The sequence below is a fragment of the Lissotriton helveticus genome, chromosome 12, assembly GCF_964261635.1.
Source record: "Lissotriton helveticus chromosome 12, aLisHel1.1, whole genome shotgun sequence".
NCBI lineage: Eukaryota > Metazoa > Chordata > Amphibia > Caudata > Salamandridae > Lissotriton > Lissotriton helveticus.
The window spans coordinates 852,809,131-852,834,348 of NC_136073.1; the positions used below are offsets into that span (position 1 = coordinate 852,809,131).

Sequence of the window (25,218 nt, forward strand, 5' to 3'; positions counted from 1 at the left end):
CAGGGTACAAAGCTGGTCAAGTAAGATGGGTTCTTTCGGCTCCAGCCTCCTCGGGTCCCAGGGGAAGCAGCTTCTCTGCAAGACATTCCAACTTGATCTTATTTCCTTGGCCAATTTGTACAGGCCCTTTAATTATTCATATTACTGTAAAATATGGGTCGCGCTCTTCAACAATTGTGCCTTAACCTAGCAGATTCTGAATTAAAGTCTGCAATTTCGCAGTGACCCGCACAAACTTTTATAAAGCGCCAAGAGGTGTCACTAGTCAAATTGACTGGAAGGTCCCAATTTTATTTCCCGTAGGCATGTGTAGGGTGACCAGATGGCAGCAGGAGAAAGCTTTTCCAATCCTGGACTTTGCTTTTACTTACTATTGTTGGCAAATGTAGTGGTTCAAGAACAATGAATGAAGACTACAACTCCCAGAATGCACTTTTATGTTAAATCAAAACCAGAACTGGAAAGGCTATGTCACGGTTACATGAAGTCTTCTTGGTAACCCTCGGCCCATTGAAACTACTGTCCTAATTCGTTCTAAGCGGTACATTGAATGCTAGTGTCTGACCCCCCCAATCTTCTACCCGTATCACATTCCCAGTACGTCAACACCACCCAGCAATAGCCATAATTCTGTGCTTCCTGGCAAAAGCAGAGGGGAGGCCAAGTAGGGACAGTAAAAACATATTGTTACTGTGCATGCATGCAATACGGTTGCATCAAATGAGGTCGGATGGTATTGAAGACTGGTAGTTTCAACAAACAGAACACCAACTTATAGATGCTCCAACCAGAAGACAGCCATCTTCTGTAATGCATCAACCCCTCCTTTGTGCAGTGCCCTAACAAGGAGAAATTCCAAGTGCAAAGTCTAAGCCAGCCAGAATTTGGCATCCAAGTATATCAGTGAAAATATGTTTGTGTGAACTTAGCTCTCTATCTATCTATCTATCTATCTATCTATCTATGTAGGTAAATAAGATCTTGGGTTAAAAAATCCAGAATTTTAACTTTGCTTCGGATAAAAAAAAAAACTCAATTTCAAGTGACCTTATTGTTAGGCATGGTAATAAGATTTAGAATATGCTGAAAAACAGAAATTCACTGAAAAAAACAAAGGTTAATGTGACTTTATATTTAAATGCTAAAAACCAAAGCAACACCGACGATCACCAGTTATAGTTTACTGAGCTAACTGTAACTTGCACCCCTGTCATGCACTGCTTTTCACCTCACATATTACATCACTTGACATGTTAAATGACATCAGCCAGTCACTGTGACAGCGTCCTATAGTTTGCGTCTGAGAGGTGCAACCCAAAAGGCTGCTTCATGGAGTAGAAGGAGTGGCCTTGCCCTATGCAAGGGAAGCACCGCTTTGTGATGCAAACACTACTAAATCCAGTCTCGACTGAGCCCAAACGAACAAAACTTTACACCACGTATGTTATTGCATGTTTGGAGTGGTTGACATGTCCTTTCACCACAAATCAGGCATGGTAGCCCACTCACTTGGGCATACAGATTGGTGACAACTAAGTTATGAACTCATCTGCATAAGAGAGCAGAAAAAAAAGACACGAATGCAGATTAGGGGCGGGGAAGAGGAAAAAAGGGGCTACCTTATAAATAGCAGAATGATGAGTTTCGCACAATTATGCCAGCTGAATATGACTGCGACACACCTCTAGATATAAAATTGGACTGTTCAAAAGCTGCCTAACCCATTTATGTAATAAGATATACAATAGAATAGTTTCTGTAGAAGGAATCCACAATATAAAACCACTGAAAACAGCTCAGAAAGAAACAAAAAATACAGGTGCACCCATGCAGGAGTGGGTGAGGGAACAGCAAGCGCGTGCCCTTTTCAAAGGGCCTCAATTTCATGAAAACTGAAAGAAAACTGATGAGTTGAGAGACAAGAAATATTTCATGTTTTTCAGCTCCTGGATACTGCAGGTACTTGAATATTTCATTATTTTTTCCATTACCAGTATCTGTCTATGAGCTTTAAAACACCCAATTACATTGATGTCACCCTGGGCTGCCTGCTGCCTTCACACGTTACTTTGCTTCACCCTGTCTCCTGCAGAAGCATCCTGACAGAGGACGCCTCTTCACCTGGAGGCCAAACCTCCCCGCCTCTGTAGTCGCTGCCATTTATGTTAAGCCTGACCTCGTTTGGATTCGCATTTTGAAGGCTTTAATTAAAAAAATATCTTTTTGATCGCCTTACGGGGAGAAGGTGGTAGTGCGCCTACGCAGAAGAGAACGCAGCAAACTAGAAAATAGGTGGCAATGAGTCAGACATGGGAGAGGGCAGGGGGGAAGAGAGAAAAGACTGAGATGAAAGATGGGAGGATACATAGATAGGCAGACAATTTACGGTCACAAACTCTCTTGAACCGCAGAAGTTGTGGTTGGCGCAACCGTAATAACTTTGTCCCTCCCCCCACATCAATTTGGGTGAAATTTGACAGCACAGTAATCCTGCCTAAATTGGAGCAGATTGGTCAAAGGATGAACATATTTTCCTGAAATATTGTTTGTTGGCTATGTCACTTACTGGACTGACCTATTATCTGTGTACCTAAGACAAAGCTATAAAGGCATTTCAGCAGGCAATTTAATGTGTTCCTTATAGACCAAAACCAAAAAATGCCTTTTATAATGACCATCTAAATTGGGCACATCCTCAAGATCCTTTGTTTTGAAGACCTTGGATGTCTGTTAAGTGTCGAAAATTGTTTCATAGGATCAACCCTTTGGTATCAGAGGGACATTTTGATACAAGGTGAGTGCAATCACTTTGCCAAGATTATTACAGTACAGAAGCCTACCTACAGCCCCTTTGGACCACCTGCAAGGGTTCAAAAACAAGCTGCCGGCATGGGTCTCAAACAATGAACAGCATAAGAACACAATTCTCAGGCTGAGAGTGAAAGCTTGTATCACCCTTGAATAATCAACAGTACCAATCAAGCTATTCATTGACCATAGAACTATCAAAGATGCTGAGCAAATCCACCAGAAGGTCCCAAGGACATGCTGTGGGAATTTCATTATGGATGTTAACGAATAATGGTAAATCTTCAATTGATTTATTTGGTTTGGATGGGGAAATCTTCACCTCGCTGTGTAATTACATATAGGAGTCTAAAATAAAATTAGGAACTGCAACGGAAGGCACACAGCATAAAGGTGTTTTTGAACTTTGGAATTTTTCCAACGCTTGAGTGGAAGTTGTGGAAATAGAGAGGAATCGACCATAATTTCACAATACATTTATTTGAAAATGTTCTACAGCATGGGATCAATAGGAAGCGCCCTGATGAAGTTCTGATGACAGAACAAAACGGGTTGACTGGGCTGATCGAGTGATTTTTTTATTAAGTCTACGATTTGTAAAATGAGAACTTTGTCCTGATTATACTTTTGGAATCTTACAAGAGGGATCGCTGCAAAGTGAATGATATTGCTAAAGAGGATAATATGTAATGGTAGGGACACTTATGGGTGCTTCCTCTGCATCATTGGTACTTCTTTGGCAATGTGACCTGTAGATGGCTAAGCACCCTCAATTCCTGAATGTGCAATGCTATAAGCACAGTCGCCTGGTTTTGGGTTTCAGATTTTCCGTTCATGGTCCAAACTCCTCCTATTTTTAAAGAGAAAACGGAAAAGTAATAACCAACACAGACAATGATGTGACAGGACAGAAGGTTTGTGGAGGACACACTTGCTGGAACGCTATTGCTCCAGATAACTGTTACTTCCAAATAAGTTAATTGCCATACAGCTGAGGCTTATTCAGAGGTTACGTATCTGGAAAGCATTTGTTATACCATGAAGTTTAATCTGGAATAGCATGCCTCAGCAGATAAAAGAAACCCACGCCCATTTCCACAGCCCCACAAACAAACACGTCTCGGATCGTGCTTCGGTTCCAATTTGTGACTTTATTTCATTCATGCAAGTTCTTTTGGGATCACCCAACAGCGAATACTGGAAAGAGGGTTGTAAAATGTGCATGAGTAATACGTACAGGGCGAGAGATCAGGAGCCCAGGGACAGGAGGTGCAGGACTGCTCCCAGGGAGATCTCTAGAACATGACATAAAGTCAAAGAACACAATATTTAAAAGTATAAAAACAGTGGCATGAAAAATACAGTACAAAAGAATGCTCATCTCGATTGTTCAAACACCATGAAAAGAAGATCAGACTACTGCCTTCAAGAGGGAGACAGTTGTATCCGTGCTTTCTTTGCTTGGCTTTCCACGTTGTGGCAATCGGCTCTCCAGTGGGTTCCATTCTCTGCGTGTGCAGGCCTTTCCACCCCATTGTGGTGAGCATGGTGTTCGGGATCCCCTTTAATTGGGCGGTCCTCAGGACAAGTTTTAACAAGCAGTTCAAGCTTTGTGGAATGTACTCTCTCCTCTTTTAGTGCCGGCGAGGAGGTCTCGTCTTCTTTCACATGTGCTCCAGGAAGTGGCACAGTTCCTTCAACCCCATTCTCCTCTTCCTTCAAAACCTTGACTGAAGCATTGGTGGGGAGTCCAATGAGCCCTGGCTTCTCCTCGTCCTTCACCGATGTTCCTTCCGATATCCCAGCCCACTCTGGGATCTCCAGCTGCAGGTGGCTCATAAGTCTGGTCATGACGTCATCCACGTATCCATGGATTCGGATATCTGCATGCTTGTCCTGATTCAAAATTAAAATGAAATGCAAGTGTAAGGTGTCATGCCCGACAAAGTCAACCTTTTATAATCAGGACATTTCCACTAAACGTATATAAGACTTAGACAGATTTAATATAATTCATTGCACCAAAGTGAACAACCTATTGCAAAATACATAACGGTGAACTATGAGCATCATGGTACTAAGAATACAAGGTTACGCTAAATCTTCACATAGATAACAAAATACTATTAACCCCGAGATCACCCCCTAGGAGCGCAGCCTACTTTGTGCTACACCAAAGATCCAAGAACGCTTAATATTTCTCATCTAACCTCTGGATTCCTATTGTCCATCTTACACGCAAGGAGCACATATAGTACCGCGTTTCGAACTGCAAGGTGTTCCATTTTCCTGCACAGATTAGAGCACCGGTCAACACATTCCCTGCTGCATTTTTCACAAGTAACATGCCCCGCCCCCCTGTTTTAAATGGATAACTTGGAGGTGAGCGTAAATGGGCCAAGAGCCAAAAACATTACATGTCCTATATCCCCACCACTGCGTTTTCAGTGTGTTGTAAAGCGGCCACAGGCTCCCCCCCAAAGTAAACCCCTTACGGGGTCCTGCCAATGCTGGAAAAGCACTAGAAGAGTCGCCCATTAGAAGCCAGCGAGTTGGATTTGATGCCCACATGCAGCCCTTTTCTTCTGGAACAATAAGGAAAGGAGTGCACGTCAAACTATAAAAGAAAAAGGGTTTCGGAATGATAATCCTGTCAGGCCCGTGGGGTACCCTAGTACGTAGTTCCTAGAGTAGTCAGGCGATCGTTGTAGGTAGAAAGTATCACGTGTGCCCTGTAGTCATGTTCTTGCTCTTGAGGCTAAGCGGCGCTGGTTGTGCAAGCATCCAGGAATAGGTTGTAGCGTGGACATCCGCACCTACCCCTTCCAGCAGCTGCCTCAACCCATTTTCTTTTATAGTTTGACGTACACTCCTCACACCCTTTATTTCTAGGTCCTGAAGAAACGCTATTGATCGTTAAGACACTACAAGCGTGAAACATGTCGACCTTGTGACTAGTTACACTGGCACATTAAAGCCCCATGTAACTCACTAACCTGTTGTTTTTTTTAATTTACCAAGGACACCACGAGAATAAATAATCTAAGTTTGGATGCCCTTATGTATTTTTAACTTCACTTGCATGCACCACATCATTATTCCTCGTAGAATCTTTCCCTTTACCTGCCCCGCCCCCACACCTGCACGCACTTTACGGCGTATTCTCTTTTAAAGATCTCCGCTAAAGAGACCCTTCGGGTCCTCGTCAGACATTGCAGCGCCGGTCTGACGAGGAGCACCAAAAAGCCCGATGATGAAGCATGACATCCTTCTGGGTGTGTGAGGGTGAATAAGAGGCAAGACTTGGTATTCCCCTTCGGGATTGGATCCTTTAAACCGGGGATAAACAACTGCCTCTTTTCTCTCCCTCTTCCTCTCCCTTTCTCTTCTTCTACCACTACTCTCTCCTTCGACTTCTATCTTCCTCTTAACCTTCATTTATCCTACTTCTCCACTCTCCTGCTGATCTTCATGGCTCACATAACATACGCCAATTCCAAAAGGGCGAAATTCCCGCCATGGTAGCTCCCCAACCGGCCCGAAGGAGCTACTGCATACATTTCAGGGCTTCTGGCACTCCACTATCAAGGATATATATTGGTCATCTGTGTGCAGGGAAGGCCATTCACATACTTAAAAAGCCATCATGGTTCTTCTGACCAACCTCCAGAGGTGTGCATTTTCTTTGTGATGCAAGAATGCAGATGAGCCTGAGTGGTCAATATATCCACCCTCGGGGTAGAGAGAATGAGTGGTGGGGTGTCCACGTCATAAGCTTCCTTTACTCTATCGAATATCAGTGGGGCATCAGTCCTGGACACTGATGTATGCAGAATCACTACCAGCACTCTCAGAATGCATTACACAGCTTCTATTTTGTAGGCTTCCTGTACAGATCACAGCGTAGTGTTTGGATTATTCTCCTGCACCAAGGTTTGCATCACAACTACCCCCAGCCTCACACTGCAGGATGTTTGTCAGTGACCCACTTTGTAGCCCTCAGGTTCCAGCCAGGTAGTTTAGCATGCGGGGTGTGAAACTCACATGCTTTGTTGCTTGCAGGTTCACGATAACCAACTTCCCTCCTTTCTTTTTGGTCACAACAGGCAAGTTACCACTTGGTTTGATTTGCAGGGAGGTTCCCAGGGTGATGGCAAGGTCAGCTTTTCTGATGGAATAAACAAAGACAATCAGTTCATAAATGCACAGCAAACTACAAATCACTCCAGCACTCCACCCAGACAATTGCTGCTTTCACACCCTATGTCTAATCAGGAGACACATCACGAAACATCTCCCACTCATTTCTCTCTCCTTTTGATTATCATCGGAAAGGTCCCACCACACAGGTTAACAAATCTTCTTACAAATGAGCACAACTCCACAGCTGCAACAATCGTATCCATGAACACTCAACTCCTTCAACAGTCCGCACATGGCAAGACTTCCCAACTATTTATTGTCAATGGAAGCCGCTTAAAACAATACCTAGAAGCATCTTCGGCTAAAGCGAGATCCCGATCCGGTAGCGAGTCTTCCCAATCCAAAATGGTGTCTCTTAACTTTCCTCTAGTAAAAAAAGAAATTACCACAGTGATGAGTTTCAAACTGAGCTCTTCAGCCACGCCACAGAAACAGCAGCTTCGCTCTCAGGATCTACTGGTTGCAATAGTCCTATCACTTTCTCTGCATGTACCCCACAGGTTCACACTATATTTTCACACACTTTACCATCTAAGATTGCTCAATCTGGCTTCATCTCAAACCAATCTTTTTATCTTCTAGACGTGGCCCTCTTAAGTTTCCCCATTCCATCCCAAGCTCCATACCACTTACATTTATTATTTGTTGGGCGTAGTGAATCATCCCCGAAGGGATCTCTTGGCGCCATAGCAGCAGATAACAGTTTGCAAAGCAATGCCCAGGTTAAAGATTGAACAGCCAGGTTTTTAGAAGTTTTCTAAAATAGTTAGATCAGTGCAAGAGCTAATGTAAAACAGCAGCTGATTCCATCGGTGGGGAGCCAAGAAAGAAAAGGAGCGACTGCCAAGTCTAGTTTAATGAATACTTTTGGGACACAACAATAGGTGTTCACTGGATCTAAGCTGTCAGGCTGAAATATATGGCTGTAATTTATTATTCAAATAGCATGTTCCCCTTCCCTGCAAGGTTTTAAAAACCAGACAAAGGAGTTTGAAGGGGGGCCACTCTTTTTTTACGGGCAGCCAATGGACGAGGCGCAGTAGTGGTTCCGATGGGGACCGTGGAGGAAGATTGAGAGCGAGGTGCGCAGCTGTGTTCTGCACCACTTGAAACCTGGAAAAGAGGCCTTCGTTCATATTAACCATTAGGGAATTCCCATAGTCAAGGAGGCTCACTATCAAAGCCTGGATCTGGGTCTTTCTAGCATGTAAAGGGGTCCAACTAAACACCTTCCTACGCATGCGCATCAGGCCGAAACACGTGCCAGAAATGGTTTTAACGTGCTCATTCATACAGAGATGGTCATCCAGTAGGACACCGACGTTTTTAACACATTTTATCGGAGTCGGAGGTGGTCCCAGTTCCGGTGGTCACCAGTCTGAAGACCAAACTGAGTGGGCTTTTCCAAATAAGAGAATCTCTGTCTTATTGTATTAAGTTGAAGAAAGTTACCTGTCATACATGCAGCGGTCTTTAACATGCAGTTTCCAAATTTAGCCTTAGTAAGTGTTGGATTAGTGTCCAAATTGATGATCAATTGGGTGTCATCATCATATGAGATGGTGTCAAAGCCACATGATCTAATGAGCTTCACCAGAGGGGACACATACATGTTAAAAAGAGTGGGGCTCAGAATCGATCCCTGTGGCACCCCTTTGTCTAGAGTCATGGACTTTGAAATAAGAGTCTACTGCGTGGGTTGGTTCTGATAAAAAAATTATAACCATTTTAGAGCATTACCACTGATACCGATCTCCCTCAGCCTTTGGACTAGCATCTGATGAGAGATGGTATCAAACGCCATTGATAGGTCTAAAAGCATTAGCATGGCTGCGGTCCCCATGTCTAGGGCCAGTTTGATGGTATCAGTGACTTTAGTTAAGGCTGATTACGTACTATAAGAAGCACAGACGTCCGACAGAGGGATCCAGCAGAATTTGAATTTGAATTTAAAAGCATTTGTACAGCGCTCGTTTACCAGGCGGTTTCATGGCGCTAGTGAGGGACAGTGGGTGGCAGCAACAAGAGGAGGCTAAGTCCGGTAGGCTTGCGCGAAGAGGAAGGTTTTGAGGTTCTTCCGAAATAGAAGGTAGGAAGGAGAAGTGCGCAGGGTAGCAGGGAGGGAGTTCCAGAAGGTGGGAGCCAAGACAGCAAAACTCGATCCGCCCGCTTTCTGTTTTTTAAAACGAGGAATGGCAAGGAGGGCCGAGTAAGTGGAGCGAAGTTCTCTGCCAGGATGATAAGACTTGATGGCAGAACAGATTAATTCGGGAGCAGTGCCCAATCTGGCCTGATAAGTGAGGCAGCCAAGTTTAAAGAGGGCGCGCTCTTTTATTGGGCGCCAGTGTAGTGTTTTGAGCAGTGGGGTGGCCCGATGGTATTTGGGCAGGCCGTGGATCAGGCGAGCCGCCTGGTTCTGCACCAGTTGCAAACGACGGATCGCGTAGGCAGGGGCCCCATTATAGACTATGTTACCGTAGTCTATACGAGACAATACCATGGCCAATACGATTACTTTTAAGGCAGAGGAAGAAAAAAAACGGGAAACTTTCCTAATGATTCTAAGGGAGAAAAAACAAGAGGAAACCACGGAACTAACTTGTGAATGGACGGTGAGTTGAGAATTGAGGAAAATCCCCAGGGTTTTTACTTTGGGCACAGGGAGTGGGGGAGCACCAAGGGAAGGGGGCCAAAAGGAAGTGGACCATGGACTGCAACCACCTCCGGTCAGAACCAGCTCGGTCTTGTCCGGGTTGAGTTTGAGGTGGTTGCAGTTCATCCAATCATGAATGAACGTCATTACTGTCTGGACGTTCAGAGCAGACGAAGATGAGTGGGATAGATTGAAGATTAGCTGGAGGTCATCCGCGTAATTAAACACGGTGACCTCCAGCTGCTGTAACATAAAAATGAGGGGGAAGATATAAAGGTTAAACAAAAGGGGGGAAAGTGATGAGCCCTGGGGGACCCCGCACTCTACCTTGCGGGAGGCCGCAGCGTATCCAGCCAAACGGACCGCTTGAGTTCTCCCAGCGAGAAAAGACTCAAGCCATGAAAAGGCCAAGCCTGCTATGCCTGCCGCCCTGACACAGTGGAGAAGGATGGAATGGTCCACCGTGTCAAAAGCGGCGGACAGGTCTAAGAGTATCAGGGCTTGCGGAAGGTTGGTGTCAATGCCTTCACGCAATTCAGCAGACCGTTGGCTTCTCGATAGAACATCACTTGGTGATTCACCAGTGACTCGAAAATTTTGGAGAAGAAAGGCAGTAGTGAAATAGATCGGTAATTCAACAAATCCATAGGATCGACCAGACAAAGGGCATTAGGCCTGACAGAGGTCAACATGCGCTTTTGGACACCCTCCATTGTATCACAGGGCCCTCCACTGTCTGTTCTCTCCAATAAGGTCCAATTCTTGTGCCTACTTGACCTCCTCAATTACCTCTTACAACATGCTTTCCTACATCCTACCATGTGCTTTTGTCTTCAAATCCATACCTGCAAGCACGGAGTCCTCGAGTCTTGGGAACTTCGCAGAGTCTTCCTGTTGGTTTCAGGCCCATGCTCCCCACGACAGTATCCCGCACGTACTGCCTGAAAGAGGAGACAGAATTATTTTTGGAAGCAAGCAGCAAAGTCAAGGTTCAACAGCAGCATGTCTGAAACACCTGGCTTACAACCAGAGGAAGTACAGGTAGTTAAGTGTTTCTTTTTTAGGATTATCATTACAAGTACTGTAGAAGAGCCTAAATCAATCTGCACGAGTATGGCTTGAAGAGTGAACTACCTTCAGATACGTCATAATGCTGTTGTATATGCAGAGGGAGGCTGTATACGTAATACAGGTGCAGTGTGATGACTTAGAATAATCATCCTGTACATCACAAGAGTTTGGTGCTGAAGCTTCAGATAGTTTTTAATTCTGGTACCAGGTGATAAATCCACAGGTGGAGTCTCCAGTATGTCATGAGGGTGGGGTCTGGAGGCTTAGGTGGAACCATGTGATGTCACAAGTGAACCTCTTAAGATAGACCTTTAAATATTACGTGATTGTGGTGTTGTATACTCAGATGATCTCATGTACATTGTGAAGAGTGGGTTTTGTAGCCTCACACGGCGTTTCAAAAATATATCATAATGCGCTGTGGCATCCTGCTTGTACTTTCATGCAGGTCATGGCAGTGCATATTGGGCGCTTGGAATTAATCGCATGTCAATGATGCGTGTTAGTCTCGTATATCCTCATGCACACCTTATTTCTTTATATTGTACTTAACATTTCTATGGGGCACTACTCTAGCAGACAAGAAAGGTGTCAGTGTGCTGTACATATTATAAACAAAACTACTGAGATGGGAACATACCTTATGCAGAAGAAGTAGCAAACTTCACAGTACAAGAAAGCATATCATAGTTACAACAACTTACAAAGCCAAAAAAGATTCAAGTTTGTGTCAGGATAAAAAAGGTGTGAGAAGTGGATACATTTCAGAGCATAAGTGACATTTTGAGGTAATGAAGGCTAGTGGAAACTGGAGGGTGTGGGGAGAGGTCAGGGATGGAAGAGTGAGGAAACTCGTAGCGGCTGAGGAAGAATGACGAATGTCAAAGTTTGACAGCAAGTAAAGGATTGGATCGCTAATGTTAAAAAAAAAAATTTTAAAAAGAGGGTACGCGGTGGAGCGCAAAATGCCATGTGAGGAGGTAGGGAATGAAAGACAGGAAAACACTAGTTACTAGTCCAGAATAGCTTTAAAACAGCATATTTTCAATTTTTGTGACGTCTTAGGCCATACAGAAGGGTGTCCCAAAGAGTAGCTGCATTAGGTGTTCTGAATATTTTAGTTTCGACTCTGAGTCCGACTGGACGTTGCAGATTCTTTATGCCACCAGACATTCATGTTTTGGTTGTGGAGACTTTAAACGAAGATGTAGGCAGGTTTAATGTAGATGCCAATAAATCCTTTACAACTGAGGTAACATGATCACATTTTCTATTACCAGACACTAGACTGGCGAGTGATTCTAGAATGACACTGAGGGGAACTAAAGAGGATAGTGGAGTTCCCATTTGGATGGTATTCCGTAGGGCAAGCTGGGCTAATAACAGAGCCTGAACTACATGGCGAAGTTCATTAGACTGCAAAATGTGTTTATGTTTTTCTTTTTTTAATGGATGGGGGGCAGATCTTGAGGTTGTACTTGAGGGTGCTCAATTTGTGTTAACATGGAAAGGTGTGGGGTGATCCACAGGTGTCACTTAGCTAAAAAAGAGTAGAAAATAGACCATGTATGAGAACTTCTCGGAGTAATTTTGAGACAGATTGCGAAGAAGAATGACATCTATTTATTGCTGATTGAGTCTGAGAATGTTATTAGACATCTCTGTGTGGATCTGGAAGGTGGGTGTTCAGTGTCCATATGTCACAGACTAGGAATATTTTTAAATTGTTCTGAATATCATCTGCACCATGCTGGTCTCAGTCTCCAACCAATAAAGGGTGGGTGCTGTGGTTCCACAAGGAGTATGCAGTGAAGGTGCAACAAAGACCTGGAGACTCATGTACCTCATGAGGGTTGGGTGATATTTTGAGATAGAGAGATCTTAAGTACATGACAAAGGTTGAGTATTGTGGCCTCCTAGTGGGGCACCTATGTTCATGCCAGGGCTGCTGAGTGCACAGGTTAATACACTGCAGTGAGCAGAGTACACATCATGTACAGTCCTTGGAGCAGTCAACATTATGTGATTGGATATACCCACATATTTCCAATCCAACGTGGGGTATCTCGCACATAGAATAGACTGCCTCGAATTTTAGAAGAAACTTCGGGCTTGACATATCAGAGAACTTTCTGTTGCTATCTGGTGGGACAGTGGAAGATGCTGCGGAGTCCTTTAACTTTCCTAGCACAACCACTACAACAAATCCAGGTCACAAATTTAAAATCTAAAGTCGAAAAAGCCAATAGTTTGAATGTAAAAGGAAGAACCATTAAGTTCAAAATTTAGAGCAGCCTGTGTATTTTATCAACTATTTTGAAGACAATAATCCAATCTTCTAATTTCTCTAATATATATAATTTTTACAGGTATGCACGCATGCTAACCCTAAACCTCATGTTTGTCACTAATGATAGCTATATTAGTTGTCACTTGCAGTTGTCTACCCAAACATATAAATAGTTGCATACAAGGGTGATACAAACACTTGCATTTAGTCAGTCATTTAAAACGTGTATATGGGAGGTGGTCATGGAAAAACATGCAAAGAGGATGATGAAAAGCATATATACCGAAGAACTTGGAAAAACTTGAATACAGTAGATTATGGGCAAACTTGAACAAAGTAGGTGATGGAAAATGTTGCATACAGGAAGTCTCGAGTCACAATGGTTCGAGAAGGACTGACTTTTGATCCACTCAAGAAGATTAAAGCATGATGGTTTTAAATACGGCTATGATTAGCTACTGCTTTGTGATGACTGAGGGTGCAATTTGGGTTGGTCCACAGAGGATCCTCGCGAGTGAGAGAGGTTTCATGTGAGGAGCATATCTTGCAAGAAAGGATTTCAGATAGGAGATTATATGTACCAATAGTAACTACACAGGTCTGATTACCCCTTAGTGCAACACTGCTGTACAAGCCTGAGCAAGTCAACCAATCAAGTAGGGCAGATATGTCATTCTAGAGGCCCACAATGAGTGCCTTCAGGATCTTTATTCTTGGAATGCTTCAATTAGTAAGGAGCACTCCGAGCAGAAAGCTAAAATGGCACTTATTACTCCACTAAGTTGCAAAACTAGGTTGCGAGTAGCTATGCTGCTATTCCCCAGAGTTTGGGGTGAAGGGTTTAATTTGGACAGAAGAGCACAAATCTACACTTCAAACTTCTAGTCTTATTTTCCTCACTGAAGAACCCGCAGACGACTCCCTGGCTCTTAAATCCCCTTGAGATCAGTGCAATAACTTATTTTAAGTTTCAGAGACACCCTAGAACATTTGCAGAATTAATTTGTGTTTTTTGGAGTCATAAAAGATAATTGTGTTACAACTGAGCTAGAAAATGTAAGAAACCTGTGGAACCAGAGTGACGTGAAATACTGTGGAAAGAGTAACTTGTGAAGCACAGTGGACAGTTGGCACAACTAGTAAACAATTTATGTGGTTGTTGAGGAGGCCATCCTGCTAGAAGTCCCACTAGGATTTATGATCCCTGGCTGTGGGTTGACGAGGGCCCCCACTGGCACCCTTGGTTCTTCCTTTTGCCTCTTGTGAACTTATCACATAAAGATAAATAAACTACGAAAACCTTACCAACATGTGTGCAAACCACGTTTTGTGATGCATTTGAGTAGCCTGCTGGCTTAGTCAAAGATTAAAGAAAACATGAACAGTCCAACAACTGTCTACCTCTTATTTGGATGGAACCATTATACCACTGAACATTTGCATGGCATGCTACAAAAACTAAAAATTCTCCTTTCCGCTGACAAGAGTGATGATTAATGAACATGAAACGGTACTCTGAGGCAAGTGAAAGAGGACACAGAGTACTCCATGAAACCTCTGAATAAAAGAATTGCTTTGAAATGGTAAAAGGCAGAGTGTACCTGTAGGGGCTTGAAGCCTTATATTTGCTTGTTACACAGGTCTCTGTGGTGAGCATATTAACTCACCGAACACCCTTAAAAGCGAATCTGCTCTTTTCCTTCAAAGAGGATTAGATCATGTGATGGCATCAAAAATGGCAGCCATGCTGGGCACTTGGCGAGAAGCCTGAGGCTAGCCCTCCAGCAAGGTTACGCGCTCTGCTGAGCAGCTCGTCAGTTCTACTTCAGCCTTCATCTAACCAGAATTTGAATTGCAGGTTTGTGTCCTCGGGATGAGCTTTGAAACATCTGCAATTAGTCCAACAAGCGCGCGCTGAATGACGTATATGCCTGCCAGTTACTTCTTTCCTAGCACACGGCGTTATCCGTCAATGCCTGCAGAGGGGCTGGTGAAGGCACCTAGAGATGGCATCAGATTGCTTTCAGTGCCAAAGAGCAGCCAGCTCAGATGGGGGTGGGGAGTTACATTCTTCCAGATGTTGGCATCTGTCAGGGAAATAATGGACAATTGCTGAAGCCTTCTGTTGGGCAGGAAATCTGCAATAATTCCTCACATTTTAAAGGTAATTTTACACTCCGCCAGTTCGAAGGCAAATCAGTGCTCTGTCGATTGTCTTGAAAGATTTGCTTTTCTCCCCAGAAAATCTAGAAACCTTTTTTTAAAAATGCCATCATTTGCAGTAGATGAACCCTAGGGAAACATGACCGTGGCGCTTTGATGCGAAAAGAACAGCTTGAGCTGCTCTTATATTTTTGACTCGTTAAAAGGCGCCTCTGTGAATGGATCCACATCTTTATCTTCAGGTACAATATGAACAACCGCTTAAAGACTGGACCAGGGATGCTAGCCCGGAGCATGTAGCGGCCACAAAAAGGCTCTTCAGGCATTCCGTCTTTTATAATGAACAGGTCTCACGGGTCGGAGATCTTGAGTGAATAGGTGAAAATTAGCTGCTATCACAACACTGTGCACATTTATCAGAAGGACTTGTCACTGTACCTTGTCTTAATTTGTTCACTCATTATTTCCAATATGAGCAAAGGTACTATGTTACTGTGCCTTTTCCATTGTGTATATTTTAGCCACATGTTGTTCAATGCCTGAGTTCTGACAGTCTAATGGACTTCTTCTTTTGTTACATAGTGCCCCACTTTTAGGTTTCTTTCATTGTGTTCTTTCGATTCAATCGACTAAAATATTCCATTGTGAATGGAAAGCATAGGGATCATTGTATTTCTGTGCTGTATTACTTGACATGCTCGCTTGTAAGGGACCACTGTTCCTGTAGAAACGACAGTACCACGCCAAAGCTTTTTTTCACATAAACAATATAAATTCTGTGACAAGATGTCGAGCAAACCACTTTTCACATTCATAGCATCGCAGAAAGTAAACATTGCTAAGACAGAATACATACTGGTCCCAACACATCATGCATGGGGTTCATAGACATAGATCGAAGTAGGATGACCAGGGGTCACAGATCCTAGCATGTTTGTTGAGACAGGTCTCACCAGGTGCATTGCCTTTTCCATAATGGTGCATCATACCATCCTCTTAGCTATTTTCGCACTGGTGGGCGGTGAGGGAAAGCCTATGTTTAGCTATATACTGTTTAGCTACTAGGAAAGCCAACCTAATCACATCTTGGCATTTTTCGGGAAACCCTCCTCTACCATCATTCCCCAAAGTACTAGTTTGGGGGGTAAAGTGACAGAAATTTGCCTTGGAGAGGGTAAGAGCTATTGTAGATCAATACTTCTGGGCAGGACCTGTCACAGGAAGAAGCCTACTCTACCAGTATTGCATCTAAATCCTGTAGGGAGGGGATCACCCACATCTTCTATTGATGCTATGGCATGAAATAATCTCTATGCATGTACTTAAAGCACTCCAAAACTTAGCAAGCTTCCAAGAGAAGCATATAACACAAACAATGAACCAAATATTAAATCCCTTACTTATCTGAGGAAATCCCAGAGATCACAAACTCTCTATAAGGGAGACCAGAATAACTGACTTGGATTACCATACATCTATCTCTCCAGGTCACGAACGAAACTCCTGTCACGCCAAGGGCGTTTGCCTGGACAGCACCGAAAGTTACAATTATTCACCCGGTAGAAGAACATAAAAGTAACCCTGTTTGCAGACTCAGGTCCGTGTTCTTTCACTTCGGAGGAGAGGACTCTCGTGCACTGTCCGTTCTGAGTCGAGTAAAGATTCAAGCCTGGTTTCTTTCAGATTACGCAGTCACATGCTCGGGCGGCTCCTCAGCAATGACGGAGGAGAATTGCCCCACTGGCTTTGAGCCAGCAGCTGAAAAATAAAACAATGTTTTATCATAGTTTTCTTTTCAGCTGCTGGCTCAGCCAGCGTGTGTAGGGAGGGGCGGGGCCGGGGCTATGGGAGAGGGGAGGAGGACTGGTTGGTGCACTTCTAAGTGCGCATGTGTGTTTGGCCGGCCATCTTAAGCCGTCCAAATACACATATACACTTAGGTTTCTCCAACCTGGCTGTATTGCACAGCCGGGTTGAAGAAACAGCACAGACTCCCTGTGCATCAGCGAAGCGTCAAACCAGTCCGCTCAGGCCTATCCCCGCGCTGCTCTCATAGCATAAGAGCAGGGCGGGGATTGCACAGGGAGTCTGCCCAGTGTCTGCTGGGACCAGGAAGCACAGGAAGAACGAGGTGGCCGACAGCTAAAGATATGTCTCCTTTTTTTATTATTAACCCCCGTTTTCCTCCAACCTGCCCCACCACTTTTTGTTTGTGGTGACTGCCACTGCACATGCCAGTCCTCTTTCTATGCACACATATATAGGAGAAGGAGATGCCCCTGCACTGGAGCAGATGATGTCCCAGAGACGGGCACAATTCCATCATGCAGCACAGTAGACTCCCCACTTCACATCTTAAATGAATAAGTTATCCAGTACTGGGAATAATACATACCCCAGGCTGAAGAGCACCGAGCCCAGTTGGGAAACATGCATGAACCTGCAGTCAGAGAGTTCTGTCTTGTGAATGTATTACCAAAAGAAATCGTATGATCGATGTACTGGTTACTAGAGTTGTACTCAGGTGGGCCTCTTTTCTTTCCCGCCACGTTACTTTCGTATGGTGTAATCCTGCTGTGGGTCAAAACAATGTAGGTTGCGCTACTGCACTAGAGTTGTCAAAAATAAAGGTATAAACACATATAGTCAAGTCTGCACAAACAGAAAGGCAGCGAGGGCTTGCACACATACAGCACACTCACTACCAGACTCTTTAAATTGCATTTTGTAAAATTACAATTAATACACCGAGCGTCAGCAAGGGAAGGAGATGCAAGCATGATAACCAGTACCTTGAGGAGACTACATCTAGCTTTGAGACCCACTGCACCAAAAGCTGGTCTACGTAGCCTCAAGAGGACCTGAAATTAAGCGCTTCCTGGAAGAAGCTAAGATGTGACACGAAGTTTACTTACTTGCCACATTTCGTACACTCTTCCACAAACATGTTCCCATGAAGCTCCGACAGTCGCTCCCTGCAGGGAGAAAGGAAACAGAGAAGTTTCAGGTCACAAGTGATTTGACATTTTATCCTAGCCACTCAAGCCTTGGATTTTAGCTGTCACCCCAATGACCTGGATAGACACATGTACAATGGACTAAACGTGTTCAAAAGAATATTTCAGCAACACATTGGTATGCAATGGGCCAAAGATTAAGAGGCTTATGCTCTCTAAAGATGTACTAGTTCAGGACTGAGTCAGCAATGACTATACTTTGTGTGGTTATTATGATAGTGTGAATGTTGTATGGCTCATATATGTTTTTTGAAAATAATAAAAACACCTTTTAAAAACAGTGCTACACATGATGTTATCAATTCAATTATATTGCCTGTAGAAATAGGTGCCATGATACTCTGTATGCTTAGTATTTGATGCCTAGTGTATTAACACACTTTCTCAATCTTCAACAACTCTAGCGATCTTTTTTGTCAAGAAGTCGAGAGGAAGCGGTGATCAACCTGCGTATACAACACAGCCAAGACCGTAACAGGAGAATATTCCGACTTAGCAGCGGGCAAAATATTCTGTGAATATCCTACTATTTCTTATGTTGTCTGGAGCATCTGTACTTGCATCGTTAATCTTTCCAATCAAACCTTTCTGCGTCTATACAGCAAAGCTGAAAATGCTCAAGTCGGATTACTAACTTCATGTAGCTGAAGCCTAGGCTATGCACTCCTGCAGAGAACGACTAATGAACCCGCTCTAGAGCTCAAAGTGGTTGGATGCACACAGCTACGCGCATCTGTTACTCTAAGTAGCTACTTGTGATCAACCGAACAAAGATCAATGTAGCTGAAAGCGGTGAGCAGGCTGTAATCTGGTTCCTCATACGGGTCTTGAAAAGATCTCAGGTCTAACATCTGAGTGCCCAAAATTTTTTGAAACAAACAGGTCTTACAATAGGGACCGATCCACTGTCCACCTATTAGGAAGCCAGAAACTAAGCAGTTGGTAACTAAATTAATCAATTCATGGTCAGACAAAACCCTGTTTTCCATTCCCGTTTAATCAATCCAGGAGTAGGACCTATTGTCCATCAGTAGTCATTTGCAGTCACTTTCAGTGCACTGGCAGGGTAGCTCCCCAGGAGGTAGCCTCCTTATTTTCAGCAAGGTTGTCCATTAATCTTGCTTCTTTATTCTTAGCCTTGAATGATCACAGGTTGCCGCCTTCCTCGAGACGAACGGATCCCTCGACCCATCGCAGTCCGGGTTCCGAGCCAACCACAGCATCGAGACCGCCCTCATCGCAGCCACCGACATCAGAACCCTGCTCGACAACGGGGAAACAGCGGCCCTCATCCTCCTGGACCTCTCCGCAGCGTTCGACACTGTCTGCCACCGCACCCTAGTCCAACGCCTCAGCAACACAGGTGTCCAAGAGAAGGCACTGGAATGGATCATCTCGTTCCTCGCCGGAAGAACACAGAGTGTCCGCCTCCCCCCGTTTCGATCCGAGGCCACCGAAGTCATCTGCGGCGTACCGCAAGGATCATCACTCAGCCCCACCCTCTTCAACGTCTACATAAGACCCCTTGCAGCCATCGCACGCCAACACAACCTCAACATCATCTCCTACACCGACGACACCCAACTGATCCTCTCCCTCACCAGAGACCCCGCCACCGCCAGAACTAGCCTACACGAAGGGATGAAAAACGTCGCCGAGTGGATGAAGAACAGCCGCCTGAAACTGAACTCAGACAAGATGGAAGTCCTCATCCTGGGACCATCACCCTTTTGCCTGGGACGACTCCTGGTGGCCCCCCGCCCTGGGCATCACTCCCAAGCCAACAGACCACGCACGCAACCTGAGCTTCATCCTGGACTCCTCCCTCTCGATGACCAGACAAGTCAACGCCGTCTCCTCATCATGCTTCAACACCCTACGCATGCTCTGCAAGATCTTCCGATGGATCCCGACCGAAACCAGGAAGACGGTCACCCAGGCACTCGTCACAAGCCGACTGGACTACGGAAACACCCTCTATGCCGGAACCACAGCCAAGCTACAGAAAAGAATCCAACGCATCCAGAACGCCTCCGCCAAACTCATCCTGAACATCCCCCAACGCAGCCACATCTCGGCCACCTGAGGGGCCTGCACTGGCTCCCCGTCAGCAAGAGAATCACGTTCAGACTCCTCACCCACAAGTCCCTCCACGACCTTGGCCCCAAGTACCTCAACGACCGCCTGACCTTCTACACGCCCACCCGCCAACTATGTTCGACAAGCCTCGCCCTCGCCGCCGTACCACGCAGCCGAAGAGCCACCGCCGGAGGAAGATCCTTCTCCTACCTGGCGGCCAAGACATGGAACTCCCTCCCCACCCACCTTTGGCTGACCCAGGACCATCTTGCCTTCAGGAGACAACTCAAGACCTGGCTGTTCGAGCTATAGCAGACCCCTTCCCCCAAGCGCCTTGAGACCCTTCCGGGTGAGTAGTGCGCTATACAAATGCTATGATTGATTGAGGTGATTAGGCCTCTCCCCCAGGGCCAAGGAGGGGAGGAAACCTGGAGATTAAAAAATTTGAACTATCTTACTCAGTCCCGCCAAAGAAAGAAATGTCCGCTCCAGCCACCTCATTAACACCCCAGAAATGATGCGTTTAAAAAGGTTCTTTCAGTGGTCCCTTCATGTCAAGACTTGACACAATCTATTCTTGCTCAACACTTGATTTTCGAAAAATGCCTAGAGCTATGCTTGTGCATTATCCATTTGTCCCAGAGCCACTCGATAAATGTGGGCGGCTTTAGAAGCACAGACGTCGGATGCCCAGAAATCTTGCACTCTGTGTGAGGAGCTGCAGGAAAAGGGTCACCGTCTTTCTCTTGACATCCAATGTCATAGCTGCAGCCACTGAAATTTCACTCATTACAGACATCCGCCAAAAAAACCGCAGCAGAAGAGCAGTCTTCGAAGGGATCTTCACTTCTTGGACTCAATGACGAAGCAGGAGGCATGTGATTTTTTTTTTTTTTAAATCTGTTTATTAGCAGAGTAATCAGAGCAACTTTACAGTATCAGTACCATATATCATATTCAGGAGGAAAGGAAGCTCCATCAGGCTTGTTAGCAGTAAGCATATTATACATTTTAACTTTTGCAGTAGTTTCAGATAGTTGAAAAAACCCCATAAGAATGTAGAGAATCCCTCCCGCCGCCCACTAACTAAAGTCCCACCCCAGACACTCCTGTTGTTCATATGTATACATTAGAAAGTAAGTAAGTACCGGGACGTACCCAACAAGCAGATCAGTTCCAATATGCAGTTTTTCACAACCAGGCAATGGCAGAGGCAATAGTACCACGGGGTATCCCGTATTACAATCTAGCGCAGCCTTCTTCGTGCACGGCACATGTAGGTCTATCTACAGCAATATACAGTTCAATTTACGGTATTGAAATATCAGACACTTCCTCACCCCCTGTCTCCAACCTTCCTAGAATAGTAAACCAATCTAAGGAGATCGGTATTTTTCTGAGGCCTCTGCGTTCTTCACGCTGCAGCGCTTCACCCTCTGCTTTGCCCCAGCGTATCATGTCCGTTTTCCACAGATCGGGGTCAGGTGGTTTGGGAGACTTCCACCTCATCGTGATGGCACGTTTCGCAAGTAATATGGCTATATCCGCAAAGCGTGCGGCTACGCTTCTCTTACGCGCTGTTGGGCCCAGTCCTAGGAGCGTGTATTCCAGGGTGAGCGTCTGTGTCAATGCACCTGCGTCTGTAAGCGAGTCATGAACAGTAGTCCAGAAATAACCCAGTTTGGGGCAGCTCCACAACATATGGGACAGTGTCGCATCATCCATAGCGCATCTAGGGCAGGTGTCAGTGGCATTGGGGAACATTGCATGTAACCGGCGTGGTGTTAAGTATGCTCTGTGTAGGACCATCAGTTGGATGAACTTAAATTTTGGATTCCGGGCCACCTTTTTGGGGAATTGAAGGATCCGCTCCCATTCCTTGTCCCGCAGTGGCCTCCCTATATCGCCCTCCCAATTGGTTCTGAGAGGTGACAGTGAAACCGCCCGCCCCGTCCTGATGCTAGCAGTGAGCCATCTCGTCAGATGACTTCCCGTTCCCATGAGGTAGTGCATCGTCAGTAAGGGGTTCGTGGGCGGGTCCACTCCCCCAGGCGCCCACCTTCCTAGGACATAACGGCGGACACTAGCATGTAAAAGGAGTGATCCCCCAGGGATGCCATACGTGGTCCTGAAGTCTGCAAAGGACAGTATCCGCCCCTCAGCAAAAAGATCTCCTACGTGTGTCACACCTGCATCGTGCCATGGCGTTAGTGTTTGTGTCGTAAGCGGTCCCGACCCCAGGGGTATACCCAGTAGTGGGATTGTAGGGGCGTATGATGACAGCGGAGCCGTGTACTTCATCGCCTTCCGCCAGTAGTATATTGCAAGTCGGAGAAGCGGTGAGGTGTCACTCGGTAGCTCTGAGCGGGGCAGGAGCAGGACATGGATCCTCCCTTTAGTGCGATCGTCCTCCATCATGTCAATCTCATGTAGGTTTCTACCAGCAAGCCAATAGGCCAGCCATTGCAGTTGGCATGCAAAGTTGTAGGCCCTGAAGTCTGGGACACCCACACCTCCCGCGTTGGCTGCGAGTTGTAACTTAGCGAGGCCTATGCGCCTCCATCCTCGTCCCCATTTGAGTTCCGTAAGGAGCGTGTCTAGCGTCTTGAACGTCGTTGCAGGGATCAGAAACGGTAGATTTGTAAAGTAGTAAATGAGACGGGGAAGCATCACCATCTTGGAAATGGCGATCCTGCCGGCCACCGAGAGAGGGAGTGACAACCAGAATTGTATCTGAGATTTAAGTGTCCTCATAGCCCTTCCCAGGTTGCCATCAATCATCATGTCGGCTTCCCTGTAAACTTGTATCCCGAGGTAACGGAAGGTAGTATCCGCCATCTGAAACGCGTGTGGCGCAAAGGGCAGTGGCGCGGCGAGTCGGCGGTGGCAAAGGTAAACCCGTAAGACTTAGGTTCGCTTATGGTGAGGCCAGATAACGATCTAAAGTCCTCAAATATAGAAGGGATAGGGTCAAGGTCGCCTCGCACGTTATGCAGATACAGGATAATGTCGTCAGCATAGGCGGACACTATATGTGTTGTCTCACCTCTCCTTATTCCACAATGGGGGGCCATAGTCCGGAGTTTACAGAGCAGCAGTTCAAGTGCCAGAATGAAGAGGAGCGGGGAGAGGGGGCAGCCCTGTCTCGTACCCCTTGCTATAGCTATGGGATCCGAGATGCATCTGGATGTGCGCACCCGGGCCGTGGGGCGTGTGTATAGCAGCCGGACCCATGCTATATACTCCATAGGTATTCCGAACCGCGCGAGCACAGCGAACATGAAATCCCATTTGAGGGAATCGAAAGCCTGCTTCAGGTCTAACGAGATGCATCCTTCAGAGCCCAGGGCCGACAGATCCCGCAGCATCAGCTGGGCCAAACGTCTAAGATTCATGGCCGTGCTCCTGCCCGGTACAAACCCGCACTGATCAGGATGGATCAGTTGTGGGATGTATTGTGCCAGTCTTGTCGCCAGCACCTTACTCAGGATCTTATAAATCGGTATTAAGTAGAGATAAGGGTCTGTAGCTAGCCAGGTGTTGCCCATCCTTTCCCGGCTTCAAAAGGGAGGAAATCAAAGCATGGAGGGAGGACTGTGGTAAGCCATCGGTCCGTAGCGCTTCCATATAAATGGTATGGAGGCGCGGGGCCAGTAGGTCCATGAATGTGGTATAGAACTCGGCCGGTAGGCCGTCCGTCCCAGGGGTTTTGTTTCTCGGAAGCGCGCGCATTGCCTGCCTAATTTCCGCGATGGAAATGTTACGCTTTAGGTCGTCGCTTTGCTTGTGAGTGAGTTTGGGTAGTTCTAAGTCCCTCGTGAAACCCTCGAATGCAGCCTGTGAGAGGCAGTTGTGTGGGCTGTAAAGCGTGGTGTAGTAGTCCTTGAATGCGGCGTTGATTCCTACTTGGGTCGAAACTAGCATGCCGTCCTGGTCCAGTACTTCTAAGATGGGGTGGTGTACAGGGGAATCACGTATGATGCGGGCCAGCAGAGCGCCCGCCCTATCTGCCTGTGTGTGTTGTTTTGTTGTGTATTCCCTGTAGTCTAACAACCTCAAGTCTTCTAGTAGCTCGGCGTGTTTCACATGTGCGTCCTGCAGTGGCGTGAAATGTGTGTTCGTGCCCGCAGCCTCACACTCCAGTGTTGCTAGCTTACCCTCCACTTCTTTCAGGTCTGCAATGACTGCCCTCCTCATGCCCACCCTAGTGGCCATCGCCTCCCCCCTGATGAAAACTTTGAAGGCGTCCCATTCCATCTGTCGGGAGCTGGCAGTGTTAGTGTTTACGTCAAAATAACCCTCGATGGCATCCGCCATAGTGGACCTGAAGACTGTATCTTCCAACAGTTCTGTGGGTAGTCTCCAGGTCGGGATTGGGGTCGTCTGTCGGCCCCATTGCCAAGTCAATTCAACAGGATTATGATCGGACAGGGTCTTCCCCATGTGCTGGGCCTGAATAACCGATCCTAATAAGGAACGGGAGCAAAAGATTCGGTCTATCCTAGTGTGGAGCCTGTGAGGTGGGGAGAAGAAGGTATATTCCCTGTCCTGCAAATGTGTACTGCGCCATACATCCGCTAGATCCCATCCCTCCGCCCACTGTGCCAGTGCGTCCGCCTGTCGCCTGCTGTCCGTGGCGTGTAATGGGGGGTGTGACCTGTCCAGGGCAATGTCCAACACCGCATTGAAGTCTCCTCCAACCACCCATTGATGATCCGCCCAATCCGCAAGGACCCCGTTGACATTGATCAAAAATTCAGATTGTCCCAAGTTTGGAGAATATACACAACCAAGCACAACAGCAGCCCCATCTAGTAGGCCCTTTACAAATACATATCTACCCTCCTTGTCAATTCTTTGCTCTAGTGGCTTAAAGGGGACAGAATTACGGAGCCAAAGAGCGGCCCCCCTAGAAAATGCAGAATAGGACGTAG

At 45.9% G+C, this 25,218-nt stretch overlaps 1 protein-coding gene across 1 annotated transcript in view; it reads right to left on the reverse strand.

The window, feature by feature from the left end:
* Window positions 1-3,939: 3,939 nt before the first annotated feature.
* SIRT6 (sirtuin 6) overlaps window positions 3,940-25,218 on the reverse strand; it is a 46,067-nt gene continuing 24,788 nt past the window's right edge. Inside the window, exons 4-8 of the mRNA XM_078668458.1 lie at window positions 18,104-18,163; window positions 10,510-10,605; window positions 7,297-7,377; window positions 6,853-6,976; window positions 3,940-4,704 (exon numbers count right to left, since the gene is read on the reverse strand). Of these exons, the coding sequence (XP_078524584.1) occupies window positions 4,234-4,704; window positions 6,853-6,976; window positions 7,297-7,377; window positions 10,510-10,605; window positions 18,104-18,163 (832 nt within the window). The 3' untranslated portion in view covers window positions 3,940-4,233. The remainder of the gene's footprint in view (window positions 4,705-6,852; window positions 6,977-7,296; window positions 7,378-10,509; window positions 10,606-18,103; window positions 18,164-25,218) is intronic.